Below are 14,432 nucleotides of genomic sequence, written 5' to 3' on the forward strand. Positions count from 1 at the left end.
ATATATATATATATATATAAGAAGCTAATAAGAATAACTATTTAAATAAAATATAATCATATGTGATGCATCATGCAGGGAACTAAACGTTAGCTCAGTATACCCCAACTTTGCTTTCCAGTATGTCTAATATGTTTTAGTGTAAAAAGCAATTAAGTCCAACCAGAAGCTGCAATGAAGCTCTGTGTCCATGTGTCAGAAGCTTTTGACCTTGTCATTTCCTGTTGTACTGTGTGGTTATCTAGTCCAGCTTTACAGTGCTTTGCTTCACCCTGCATTAGTGTCAAACATCAAGACTTTCTAGAGTAGCACACTGCATTTATGATGATTCAGGCATTTGCTCCCACGCTTGAGGATGTCATCACATTTTCAGGATTATTACCTTCCACCCATTGCCACTCCAGGTCATGTCACTGTGTCTTTACTCCAAGATTGTGTTTGAATTTCAACATTATTTTGTATACACTAAAAATAAGGGACTTTTGAGAAAACAAAACCTGATGTCACAATTTTGCAAACCAAACGCAAAAACCCTTACAGTTTATGCAGATAAACTGTATTTCATGCCTGTGCAATGCATTTGCTGTCATAGATATTCAACTGATGTGTTTTTGTCAGTGTAATTGGCGTGAATTCATGTTCACTCTGTCAGCCATGGATTCGTGAAATGTGTTTTAATTAGCCAGAACATGATCCAAAGGCTGTGTGGCCTTGATCTCTGGCTCATGGAATGGGATGTTGCAGATGGTTTAAAAAAGATATAAAGGAAGAAAAAAAAGTCTAAAAATGTCTGCAGCACAAGAATAGCTAGAGTTTATGGAGTGATGCTCTTGACAGCGCCAGATCCTCTCACATGTGTTGGTGAGAGGCAGCACAGACACTGCAGCTCATTTGACACTGCAGAGGATTTAGGAGCAGAGGCCGTCTGTCAGAGATAAGAGAGCAGGCAATGAAATTAACCTCCAGCCTTTGATTCTCAAGCCCTGCAAATTACATTGTGAGAGCGAGGCAGAGTCTCTTTGCACGCACTCTCTCCCCCCTCTGAATTCACCTGATTAAAGAATGTTATTTACTCAAATTATCTGGGCCATTCTCTAATGCCTCATCCCATCGCATATTCTATGACCCAGGTTTTTTTTCTTTTTTTTTCAGGATTTTACTAGGGCAAATATAAATGGCAACTACGTGCTTGTGCTCTCCCTCTGTGTGAGACCAATTCATTCATTTACTGTGGATTGGTGGAGAAACAGATGACCATCTTGTGTTTGAGGCTTTGTATTTGGTTACAATGTAAATGGTCATCTTCTGACCAGTGCTCAGATTGAGTTGCTCTAGTTGAGGGCAGAAAATGCTCTAGTATCATATTACATGGGGTCAGCTGGTATCCCAGGATGATATCATTCCTGTACCATGGGGAATGGGATGGATGTTGGGAGAAGAAAAAAGACATTTAGGGCCTTGGTTTTGAGTAGAAGTTGTAGGGTCATTTAAAAATGTGTGGTAATGGCTAGGGATGCACAATATTAAAATTTTGGTGGATGCCAAATAAATATGTCAATGTTATGACTGATATTTAAATCCTATAATATTTTGTAAAAAAAAAAATATATATATATATATATATATAGAGAGAGAGAGAGAGAGAGAGATTTAAAAGCTGTAAAGTGAATTTAAGCATAACATCATAATTGGACATATGAAAGACAGATATTCATTCAAGATTAAATTTAACAGTGTTACTAAATGATTAAGTATCAATTTTGAATGAGCTTTTAGATGATGGCAAAGACTCTCTAAATCCAAAAATGATCATGCATTGCAAAATGAAATATCCAATATCGGCCAATATCGATAAGTTAAAAATCACTAATATTGTCCATTAACCAATATTGTGCATCCCTACAATGGGGTTGTGTATGTTATTAGGTGAATGCCAAGTGTCCTTCATATGCTTTATTATGAAGCACTCTCTCCACAATCACAAGATTATACAAAGTGAGTCATGGGCCATGGCGTAGTGCCAATAATCGTCCCTGGTCTCCTTTAGCTGTGGTTCATATTAAAATGCAAGGTAGAAACACACACACAGAGCACCATGATTTATTGATGAGAATGTATCTAACCCTTTTCTGTCCTTCCACCCCTTCTTTCCCTCTTTCTCTCCTCCAGCCCAAAGGGCCAAATGCTGACTGGCGTTACTCTGCGTCACTGAGGGCAGGAGTGCAGAGGTAAGCACTTTTGCTGTTAATAATGTCCTGAAAGAGTTACAGTCCTCTCTGAACCGAAATGGAACACACCTCATTCTCTGTAGCTATAAGAATTAAATATTAGGTTTTATTCTGTACTATATAGTAGTAACTTTTTTCTCAATTTATGAGAAAAGACCTTTAGACCACGGTTTGGTTGCTGAGTAAAAGTGTAAAAGCACTGTGAATCATGTCCAATTCTAATTTCCTCATTTCCTGACCCACAATAATCAAATTCTGACCCTCGATGTCATTATGCAGGAAACCATCTTGTTTGAACTTAATCTAATTGAAGGGAGAGCAGAAGCTAAAAAGCATCCTCAAAATATTATACATTACACAAAACATCTGTTGAATTTTTCATTAAACCTTAAGAATTGGAAAAATACTGATAATACTTTAAAGCAAGGTTAGATTTATAACAGTAATTAATGCTTTGGGTACCATGAACTAACAATTAAAATAATTTTTACAGCATTTAATAATCTAGATTAATGTTTTATTTTTTTAATTTATGGTAAAAATGTTGTTCAAGGCGATGTACACGTTACTACATGTACTTGCTATAGTAATAAAAGTAAATTATCCATAATTACAAGTAACTAACCCTAAACCAAACCCTAACCGTAAGTACATATAGTAGGGTAGGATTAAGGTTTGGTTGAGGGTTAGTTGCATGTAATTATGCATAATTTACTGTTATTACTGTGGTAAGTACATGTAAGATATGTAACAAGGACACTATAAAATAAAGTGTCACCATAAAATGTAACCGAATTCATGAATATGTTATTGATTGATGTTCACTTGTAATACTTGTAATAACTAATGGTAATTCATATCAGTGTTGTTTTAATATTCTTTAAATACTATTATAGTATTTATATTTTGAATGAGCTTTTATTTTTATATTTTCAATTTTCTTTTTTGAGTTAGTTTAAATTAAAGCTAAAAATGGCAAAAGCATACATTTAGAACTTCAACTTCAACTTATTTTATTAAAGTCCCCATGAAATCAAAATTGACCCTATTTACTTTGTTAGCGCATATTACTAGTCTTGTGGTGAACAATTAATCCGTGCAAGAAAATATTTAAAAAAAAAATGTTTTACCATGGTAATCTTTAATCAAAATCTGAAAATGCCCCTCCCCTCTGCATTGGAGGAACTTCTCTGATGACGTAGGTTTGAGGAATTGGTTTGGGCAACGCTTAACCACTCCCCTCAAACCGTTAGTCTGCTATGAGCAGAGATGGAGAGGAGGAGCGCTAGAGTAAAACCCTGCCCTCTGTTCAATATTCCTTTTCACTGGGAAATACGTCATAACACTGGAGAAAGTCGCTTGCAACTTCCAGTTTGTGTCCGTTTAAGTTTGCTGTTGATAGAGTTTAACAAAACAAGATGGAATGAAGAATTACAGAGGACAGGGAGCATATTAGTAAAGCACAAAAAGATTGTCAGTGTTGATGTTTGCTGATGGCTATAGAGAGCCACCAGAATCATGACCACCAGGAGCTCTCTGACTTCTTCCTGACCTCTTGCCTCTTCCTCTGTGGACCAACTGTGCTCTGTCTGCCTTTATCACGCACAAACACAAGCTTTGAAGCGTTTGCTAAGGGCCTTTCCCTGGCATAGTGGCTCTGCAAGTCTGATCTTGAGTATGTAGGTCATCAGCATTCTCCACAGCAGATGCACAGTCCTTCACAACCAAGCATAAAGGACAAGCTAGCAGATGAGCTGATTGTGTGAGCTTACCAACGCCCGATAAGCAGGCAATTTGAATCTCAGGGGGAGCATTTCAGTGCACAAATACTGACAAAATGAGTCATCTCTAAAATGCTAAATATTTATTCTCTCCCTAACTCTTCACACATACCCGCACACACACTTACAGAGACAACAAGGCCCCCTCCTCTACCACCACACATATACAGTTTCCAAAGGGTGAAGGGCTGTCTGTTTTATGTGATAATGTTGTGCTACCCTGTGGGCTCATCTCCAGGGATGGTTTAGTCTGTGTGTGTTTTATGTGCTTGTCTGTGACTGAAGGCTGGTGCAAAAAGGGGCACAGGAGACAGTACACACAAGGGAAAAAATAGATAACACCGTATTGACACCAGAGGCGAGCAGTGCGATGCGACAAAAGCAAACCCATTATAATCAGTGATGCTGTCTACACTGGATGTGGTGCGGCACAGCATGACACAATTAATTCCTAACGATAAACCGTTGCCCCGTTCAATTTCTGACATACTTCAAGCGTTCACGCTACTTCGGATACAAAGGACAAATGGTTTTGCAACGGCCAACGGGTGCTTTGACGCGTCCAATGTGGACAATTTCTAGCTTTTACGACGCGAGGACCGTCGCATCTGATGTAGAAACTGTGTTAGCCACTTTGAGCACCATTGAAATATAGTACAACATTAAAAATTTCATTTAGACATGCACCAACATTAAAATTCTGGCAGAGAAGCCAATTATTATGTTATGGTTGATTATCGAAAAAAAAAAGTAGATATTAAAATCCCTTACTGTTTTGTCTAAAGAAATTATTAATGAAGCACTAAGAATTAAAATCAATATTTTTTATGCGAATTTTGTGAATTTAGGTATCACAAGGTTATAATGTACAGAATTAAAAGAATAAAAAGGAATATTCAATTTGAGATTTGCTAAATATTATTATAAGTACATATTTTACAGTATTATTAAATTAATAGTGTTTTTAAAGATAAAGTAAGCATTAGAGGAAAGTAAAGGTAATATAGCCTAAATGTAAGAATAGGAGAAATAAACATGTACTTTTTAAAAGGAATTAATACTTTTATTCAGTGAGGATGCAATAAATTAGTATTTAAAAGTGACTTGTAAACATTTACATTTACATTGTTACAAACATTTTAATTAAAAACATTCCAAATTCCAAATGACTGTTGTTTCTATTCATAAAATAATCCTGAAAAAAATGTTTTCAACATTGATAATAATAAAGAAATGTTTCTTGAGCAGCAGATCAGCATATTAGACTGATTTCTGAAGGATCATGTGACACTGAAGACTGGAGTAATGATGCTGAAAATTCAGCTTTGTCAACACAGGAATAAGTTAAATATATTAAAAATAGAAAACAGTTATTTTAAAACTGTAATATTATTTCACAAATGTTTTTACAGTATTTTGGTCAAATAAATGCAGTCTTGATGAGCATCAGAGACTTCTTTCAAAAACATTAAAAACAATCTTACCAACCCCAAACTTTTAAACAGTTATGTATATTGCATATCTTTAATTACATTCATTATTTCAATTTAAACCATTACTTGTAGCTTAATTTCAGGAGAGGATGTTTAAAGGTATCTGTAAATTCAGTATGTCACCTTATTATTATTATTATTATATTGTAGATTTACATTATTTATTCATAACTTCCCTTTGACCCTTAATGAGCCAATAATTACGATGGTTAATTCCAGAATTGGAACTCTCTGCCATGCTTTCTCTTCATTTAGACTTATTCTGAACAGCTCCAGTATCCAAGCTTCCTCTCCAGTGGCTTTAAATCCACACCCCTCAATCGACAAGCCTCTCCTAAGGCTAGAAAAGTTACTGATTCACTCTGCCTCATGGCACAGGGTGCATTTCAGCTTTAAGGGAATTAGAAGGATCCATCATGCTAACACACACACACTGGATCAGAGTTATGGAAGCTGTAGCGGCTGGGCACACCCTGTGCTGCATTGCAGATGCCCTGCTATACCCACTTCCTTTCTGCTCCTCATGTCTGTACATTCATAATGGATGTATAGGAGTGCTGTGGCACTATTCACAGATCTGCTCTTTATGTGGGTGCTTGTCTGATCGTGGTTTCCATGGTGACAAACACACAGAGCCGTGCTAAAAGCAAAAGGCCATCGCTGAAAAGTGTATATAGGTAATGAAAAGTCCCTTTAATGTAATGCATGCTCGCAGCTCTAGGGTGCATCGCGGTATTTGCTGAAAGTACATAGTACATCTTCTGCTGTCTACCACAAGTTCCCAGGCTTATGTTATGCATGGCCTGCTGACAGACCGAGAATGAGAAATGAAGAGAGGAATGGAGGGAAGATAAAGATGGTAAAGAAACCCAACAATGTATTAGGGGAAATCAGATTATGAAATGGGCCCTTGTGAGAGAAGGGAGATGTTGAAAATGTAATAAATTTTCTACGCAATCCGCTTTTTTCTCTCTCTGATGAACGCTTTTCCTTTATATCATCTTTCTTTCTACATTCCTCCAGTATTTCTTTATCATTTCTGGATTGCAAAAATAAAATAAAAATCATGTTCATAACATTTATATTTGTCCAATTTTTCAGTTTATTGAAACAAGATACATTTATTTGTAACAACACTTCATAATATATTAAGATGAATGTTTATTTAACACATGCTTATTTTGACATTTGGCAGATTTTGTCATGTTTTAAGCGTAATCATAAACATGTTAAAACAAAAATATTCCAAATCAAAATATTGTAAACTTACTATTCAAAAGATTGGGGTCAGGATTTATTTTTATTATTTTTAAGAAATTTACTTTAATTGACTTATTTAGCAATGTGCATTAAATTGATCAAAATTGACAGTAACATTTATAATATTTCCACAAAAATATTAAGCAGCACAACTGTTTTCAACATTGATATTAATAAGAACATTTTATTGAGCATCAAATCATCATCTTAGTATGATTTCTGAACGATCATGTGACACTGAAGACTGGAGTAATGATGCTGAAAATTCAGCTTAAACATCACAGGAATAAATTACAATTTTAAAATATATTAAAATAGAAAACAGCTATTCTAAATTGTAATAATATTACACAATGTCACTGTTATAATCATGATACAAACATAATATCTTATGTGATGTTTTCTATTCAAGTAAAATTACCAAGAGGTAATTTTTGTATCATATTGCCCTGGTTTCACAGACAGGGCTTAGATTAAGCCAGTATTAGGCCTTAGTATAATTAGGACATTTAAGAAGCTTTTATAAACATGCTTTAAAAAATATATATAATATAATATAATATATATAATATAATATATATATATTATATTATAGGAGTTATGAAGGAGTTATATATATATATATATATATATATATATATATATATATATATATATATATATATATATATATATATATATATATATATATATATATTTTTTTTTATTTTTTTTTTTTTTTTTTTTTTTTATGTATATATGTATCACTGGTGTGCATCTTGAGACAAAACAATGGCACTGAATTATTTTAAGATATGCCAGTGTTGCGTTCAAAACATGCAATTTAGTCTGGGACTAGGCTTAAGCCTTGTCTGAGAAACCAGGGGATTGTGTATTTCTGTGTATTTCTGTGTATCTTTGTATCATTTCGGCCTATATATTTAGACACTCTGTCAATGTGCTTTCCAGTGAACATGTCTGAAGGAGTTAAAGCATCATGACAACCACCGAGACAACTTGCACACCACACACACATCACCTCACGCACAGACACATTAGATCACAGATAGTCTAGCACACACTGTCACATGTACTTTCACCATCACACGCACCTTCAGACCAAAGCTCAGAAAAATACACGCTAACACATCTGTCCCCGTTGCACATCTCATTTACTTTCACAGCCCAAAAGCGAAGCTGCATTTTAATGTGAGATATATTTAACATCAGTTTTATTGAGCATTTTCCTTTTTTTTAATAGCAGCCCAAAGAAGTTTGAAATTTCAAGACTAATGACGTCAACTGGTTTTGTTTTTAGCTCTGTGCATATGGAGGAGGCTTCAGCTGTGATGCAAGGAGCACAAGGCATGCTGGTCCAGAACTGGCCCACGGTCTCCAGCGCAGCAGGTGAGGTCACATCTTAAAGACATCCGCATTGCTAACTGAGTGTAATTAAATCTTAATCAATCGAAACCGACGACTCCATCATCTTCTCGCAAAACTTCATGCTCTTGCTAATCTGGTAATTTTCTCTCTAGCTAAATTATCATGTTTATCAACCTATTACATCTGTTTAAATGAACGTGCCTAATGCATATGGGAATTCTGGATTTCTTGTAATGAATCTTAGGAATAAATCAGGGCCGGCCAAAACTTTTGACCCAAATTGAAGCTGATTCCAACTGACATGGATTCATGCATGTTTAAAACAACCTGTTTAAAGCAGGTTAGACTCATTCATCCAAAAAATGTCAGCTCTTTCTCTGCTCTTTTACTGTTTTGCATGCCCTAAAAGATCTCCAATCCATGTACAGAGTGTTCTTTCCATTGTCACTCTCTATTGCAATACTGTTCCCAAGATCTAAAATGACAGGGAACAAGTCTGCAAGTCTGGCTTGAGCTTTACCATTAATTATTTCAGACTTCCTGTTACTAGCAATCCAGACAATTACTTGCTGTGGTTCAGTGGTGCGTCATTCTCTTAGATATATATATATATACTATCATATTTACTTTACTTATTCCAAAGTTTATTTTTATTAAAGTGTTCCTATTATGCTTTTACAATGCACAAAGTCCACTTCAAAGAGAGTTATTCTCTATATCAGCAAGCACTGTTTCTGAACTCCCTGAAATGCCATGATTTTAGTCTTCAGTTTTCTTCCAGGAACGAACAAATCACAATATTCTTCATTTAAATAATTCCCGCTCAAGGCATTAAAAAAAAGGGGGCGAGGCCTGGATGAGTTGCTTTAGTGTGTTGAAACTCAGAGTAATGGAAACATTTCTGAAACACGTTTTAAGCAGCTGACCAATCACAACACACTGGTCCAGCTGACCAATCAGAGCACATTGTGCTTTTCAGAAGGAGGAGCTTCATAGAGACAGGAACTAAACAGGGGTGCATTTCCCAAAAGCATCGTTAGCCAACTATGTTCGGAAGTTCTGTCGTTATCAACATAGTTCAATGAGTCTGTGTTTCCTGAAACCATAGTTCCAACAAACATTCGCAAACAGCATCGCAAAGTTGTGAAGCAGAGTTCTTTGTTTGCATTGCATGTGGACTCAATAAATCCTTATCTTAATCAAATAAACAAGCTAACATTCAGTACAATCTATATATTTTATTTAGAATACATACAAATGTCATTTACGTCTTTTAGTTTGTCATTAGATTTAAATCACCGTTTTTGAACAGTGTGCATGTGCGAATGTGCTCTAGTACGTAAGAACGAGCCTATGATTGAATCTGTAAATAAAGCAAAATAACTGAAAAAAATGAGAAATAGTCCTCAGATGCCATGTCCGTAATTTATAGCAAAACATCTAGCGTTAATTCGATCTCAAACAGATTAATTAAAAGTAGTTATTACTCCACCTCGTGCGTGACATCATTAATCAATGTGGTTGAACGTCCAATTAGCGACAATACAGTTTTGGGAAACAAATTTCTTCAATGATGCCTCGTACTATGGTAGTTAAGCAACGAGTTACGTCGTCGTACGGGAAACGCACCCCAGAGCGTTACGGACAGACCGGGAAGAGAGGTGCTGCAATAATGTAAAATGTTTGAAAAACAAGGTGTTTTTTGAACATTCAAGCATGAAAACATATTCTACTACACTGAAAAAAGGTATAATAGATTCCCTTTAACAAATATAGATGTATCAAGGCAAGTCCTCCTCTGACAGGATTTCATTTGTAATTTAGTGCTGCGTCCCTCAAATGCCTAACACATAATTAGGCAACATGATCATTAGTTGACACAATAAACCAAATGTGTTTATTTTGAGTAAGAGCATGATGTGCCTTGGATGGCATCTTTCATCTACTCTACTGAAGTTCAGTACCAAAGTATCTAAATATTGTGATGCATGAAGCCTGTTATTGAATTTGCATTACTGAGATATGCTTCTCCTCAAAGATCAGCCAGATAGACAGAGGACGATCAATCTAATGTGCCATTAGAGGAATGAAGGAAGAGTGGCTGGTCTCCTAGGGGGTGGATGGTGGAGATATTGACAGGCTGATAGAGCAGAGCCGGACTGGAATGACAGCAGACAGTGGGAAGAAATGGATAGAGTAAGTGGGACAGATCGAGAGAGGCACACTCGACTCGAGAGAGAAAGAGAAAGGAGGAGAGGTGAAAGAGAAATACATTGATTCTTTTCTAGCAGGCTGCAGAGAGGTTTGAAGTATGAACTATAAACTGTAAATCTGATAGACTTATGAAAACCAGTCTAGTTGTCCATTTAAAATCGGGGTTGTGATTATAAACAGGCTAATGTTGTGTTACTGAACCAGTGCAGGTGTGTTGTGTAAGGGCTGGTTTAGTGCTTGTAAATTATAACACAGTTGAGGTCATAGGAACAGGAGGAACAGAAAAGAGGCCAAGCAGGAAACTGAGACACAGATTAATTTGATTTAAGATATATGAGGTTGCTATACCGAGAGTCATTTAAAAGATAAAGCATGTGGGATGGAGAGAGACGACGAGTAATAGAGGAAGGAAAGAGATGATAGAATGAGAGTGATGCTGAAAGAGAAGGGGGAATGTGGGGGTTGGAGATGCACAGAGGTTCAGGATTGGCAGACCCCTCCGGTGGTCCTGTTGCTAGGAAACACTGTGTGACTTGTTGCCAGGCAACAACAATGAATCTTAGATGCTGCAGCAGGAGCAGCTGGGAGTGGGCGAGCGGGGATGGGGGAGGAGGTTTCCATGGCAACCAGCCGTACTCAAAATGGAAGAACGAGCAAGGTGTGGAAGGGGAGAGGAGTGGAAGGTAGAGAAAAAGAGAGGTAGAAATATTATACACTCTAAATTGAATTCAGGGGACTTGCTACCACAACTTAAATACATGTGTGGTTACAAGATAAAAACAATTCTTATTTATTGTTCTCTTACGAGAGGTTCTCTCGTATTGCGTAAGCTTGCTTACGCTGCGGGAAAGTCTTCTTTTCTCGAGATACTGAAGCCAAAAATTATCCTTAATTTCATTTTTTGTCAACGCAGTGCAGCTGCGGGCAGCTGAGCTAGAGCGGCATACTGCGCGCTCATTGGCTGCCGCGCGGCAACTGCTTAAGCCTACCAGTGAGCCTGGCGTGACGTCACGCCCAATGAGGGCGCGCGCGCCCTAGCGCGTCACAGCCCGCCAGAATGGGCGGCGTCAGAGCATATATAAGGAAGGCTCGTAGGCTATATTCTCTGATTTCTGTCTTTTCAGCGAAGCACTCGCATCGCTGATCTCGGAGAGGAAGCCGTCGCCGTTGTCCTTCAAGGCCCAGCTAACGAGCCAGCTTAGGTCAGCCTGAGGAAGCCGGACGATCTTCGCCGCCTTCAGCCTGCCGTGCCAGCTCAGCTATCCGGCGAATATCCTTTGCAAGCTCTTTTGTGTGTGTTCTTGCTTCCGCAGCACTTTCTAAAAGAGCAGAGGCGTTGTTGCAAATGCCTCGCACCACGTGCGGCTCATGCCGCTCCGCGCTCAGCGACGGAGACCGCCATCTTCTCTGCGCTCTCTGCCTGGGCCAGGACCACGCAGCCGTCGCGCTTTCCACGGGCGGCTGCGCTTTCTGTGAAGAGCTGCCGATGTCGACCCTGCGGGCTCGACTCGCCCTCTTCGCGGAATCTGCTCCAACTGTCCTCGGGCCGCGTAAGAAGAAACGCCGCTCGCAGCGACCACCGGAGCCCGAGACTCGAGCCAAGGCCTCGCCGGAGCCTCTCCCGCGAGCCTCGCTCTCTCCTTCTCCGCCCCCGCTTCCCGACGCGCAGCCGACGGCTCACGCCCTCGATGCCGTCGCCTCAGGGGATGAAGCGGATGATGACGCGCTACTGGACACGTGCTCACTAATGGCGTCGGACAGCGAGGAATGGTCCGGTTCTGTCCGCTCCGCCTCCTCCACCAGAGCGTCCAGCAGGACTCACGCCAGTGTGGACGCCGAGCTTCTCCGCCTCCTCACGGCAGCAGTCGAACACCTGGGCCTCGAATGGTCCCCGCCAGCGGTGACTCCGCCCAACAGACTCGACGGGTGCTTTCTGCCCGCCAGTCGACGAGCTCCAGTGTCCAGGCCAGCGCCTTTTCTGCCGGAGCTTCACGAGGAGCTTACCAAATCCTGGGACGCTCCAGTTTCGGCCAGACTCCGTTCTCCGGCCTCATCTACTCTCTCTCGCGTAGACGGAGCCAAGGAGAAAGGGTATGACCGGATCCCACCGGTCGAACCAGCGGTTGCAGCGCATCTTTGCCCCCCATCCGCGAGATGGCGCTCAAAGACTGCCCTCCCGTCCAAGGCCTGCAGGACTACTTCGGCGTTTGCCAGCCGCGCTTTCTCCGCTGCTGGGCAAGCCGCCTCAGCCCTGCACACAATGGCGGTTTTACAAGTTTTTCAAGCCGACCTCCTCAGCCAGCTCGACGAGGGAAAACTTGATAAATCTGCTTTGACCGACCTGCGCAGTGCGACGGATCTCTCTCTTCGCACGACGAAAACAGCAGCCCAAGCGATCGGACGATCTATGGCTGCGCTGACTGTCATTGAGCGCCACCTCTGGCTAACGCTAGCCGACATGGGAGAGCAAGAGCGGTCCGTTTTTCTCAACGCCCCGCTCTCACCCGCCGGCCTCTTCGGCCCCGCGGTAAGTGGCCTCGTGGACAGCTTCTCGGAAGTTCAGAAGGCGTCACAGGCCATGAACCTCTTCCTGCCCCGCCGCTCGAGCTCCGCTGCAGGCCGCTCTAAAACTCAGCCTCCTGCACGCAGTCCCACGCGGCGCCCCTCCCGACCTCCAGCATCGCAGCAGCGTCAGCGCGGCCGACCCAGGTCCCGCTCCACCAGCCAACACAGGCCGCCACCCCCGCGGGGTCCCCGGCCTAGAGTTTCGCTGAAAACCGAGCCTGCGAAATCCTCCTAGCACTCGCAAGGAGGAAAAGACGGTTGAGTCCCGCCGCGGCCGGACCGCCGTCGAAGCTAACCTGTATCCCTCTGCCAGTCCCCTTGATAAAGGCTACTGCAGTAGTGTCCACCGCAGCCAACGAGCCAGTTTCTCAACTCTCTCGCCTGCACACAAACGCCGTTTTTACGGCGACCCAGATAAATCGAATAAAGAGTGTAAAATCTGGTCATCCGGCTCACGCCGTCAGTGCTATGAGTGTAGTAAACATGCCCACACCCCAGTGCTCATCACTACACACAAGCACAATCCCCCCTGTGTACCCCACAGAGTGCACTCACATAAAGCGCGCTACGGCCACTCGAGTGTTAGCTGTAGGTCACGTGCCCACAACCCAGTGCTCACACCTACACAGTGCCCGCTCTGCCTCACACATTCGGGGACGAAAGCACTCCACCGCCGGCTGTGCGTTAATAAAGAGTCCTGTGCCCGCTATACAGCACGCACGCTCTCATGTACACACTCACGAGCCCGCCCCGCTTCCGCGCCGCGAGCCGTTGCTCAAAACGCTCTCTCACAGCGTCATTCAGCCGGCTGCCGCTATCAGCGAGCCCCCGTCTCCCCTCACTGTCACTGCGCGACTCGCGCACATACCGCCACAGGCTCCCCGTCCCGCGCTGTGCGGCGGGCGGGACCCGGAGGCTATCCGACCCCTAGCTATGAGTGCGAATGCATGGAAAGCTATTCCGGGAATGTCGGAATGGGTATTAAACACAGTGATAAAGGGCTATTCGCTTCAATTCGCTCGCCGCCCCCCGCGTTTTCGCGCCCGGGTCGAGACACAAGTGAAAGCAGATGCAGCCCATCTGCTTCACACAGAGATAGCGAATTTACTGCACAAAGGTGCCATAGAACGGGTTCACCCTCTGGCTGCCGAGGCAGGCTTATACAGCCGCTATTTCCTCGTACCCAAGAAGGGCGGAGCGCTCAGACCTATACTAGATCTGAGATATTTGAACAAAGCGCTCGTGAAACGACCGTTCAAAATGCTCACGACCGGTCAAATCCTCGCGCAGATTCGCCCGGGGGACTGGTTCATCTCTCTCGATCTGAAAGACGCGTATTTTCAGATTCAGATTATTCCCCGTCACAGGCCATTCTTGAGATTCGCCTTCGACGGTCAGGCATATCAGTACACCGTCCTGCCGTTCGGCTTGTCCCTGGCACCCCGTACTTTTACGAAGTGCATGGACGCGGCCCTCGCACCCCTGAGATCGAAAGGGATGCGAATTCTGAACTATCTGGACGATTG

At 41.6% G+C, this 14,432-nt stretch overlaps 1 protein-coding gene across 5 annotated transcripts in view; it reads left to right on the plus strand.

Moving 5' to 3' along the window:
• LOC308684031 (protocadherin alpha-C2-like) overlaps positions 1 to 14,432 on the plus strand; it is a gene marked incomplete at its 5' end in the record, with an annotated part of 69,998 nt that overhangs the window by 46,117 nt on the left and 9,449 nt on the right. For all 5 annotated transcript variants that reach the window (XM_081355025.1, XM_081355024.1, XM_081355023.1 and 2 more), the window contains 2 exons: positions 2,170 to 2,228; positions 8,060 to 8,148. In XM_081355025.1, the coding sequence (XP_081211151.1) occupies positions 2,170 to 2,228; positions 8,060 to 8,148 (148 nt within the window). The remainder of the gene's footprint in view (positions 1 to 2,169; positions 2,229 to 8,059; positions 8,149 to 14,432) is intronic.

The sequence above is a fragment of the Scardinius erythrophthalmus genome, assembly GCF_964197995.2.
Source record: "Scardinius erythrophthalmus genome assembly, chromosome: 23".
Classification (NCBI taxonomy): Eukaryota; Metazoa; Chordata; class Actinopteri; order Cypriniformes; family Leuciscidae; genus Scardinius; species Scardinius erythrophthalmus.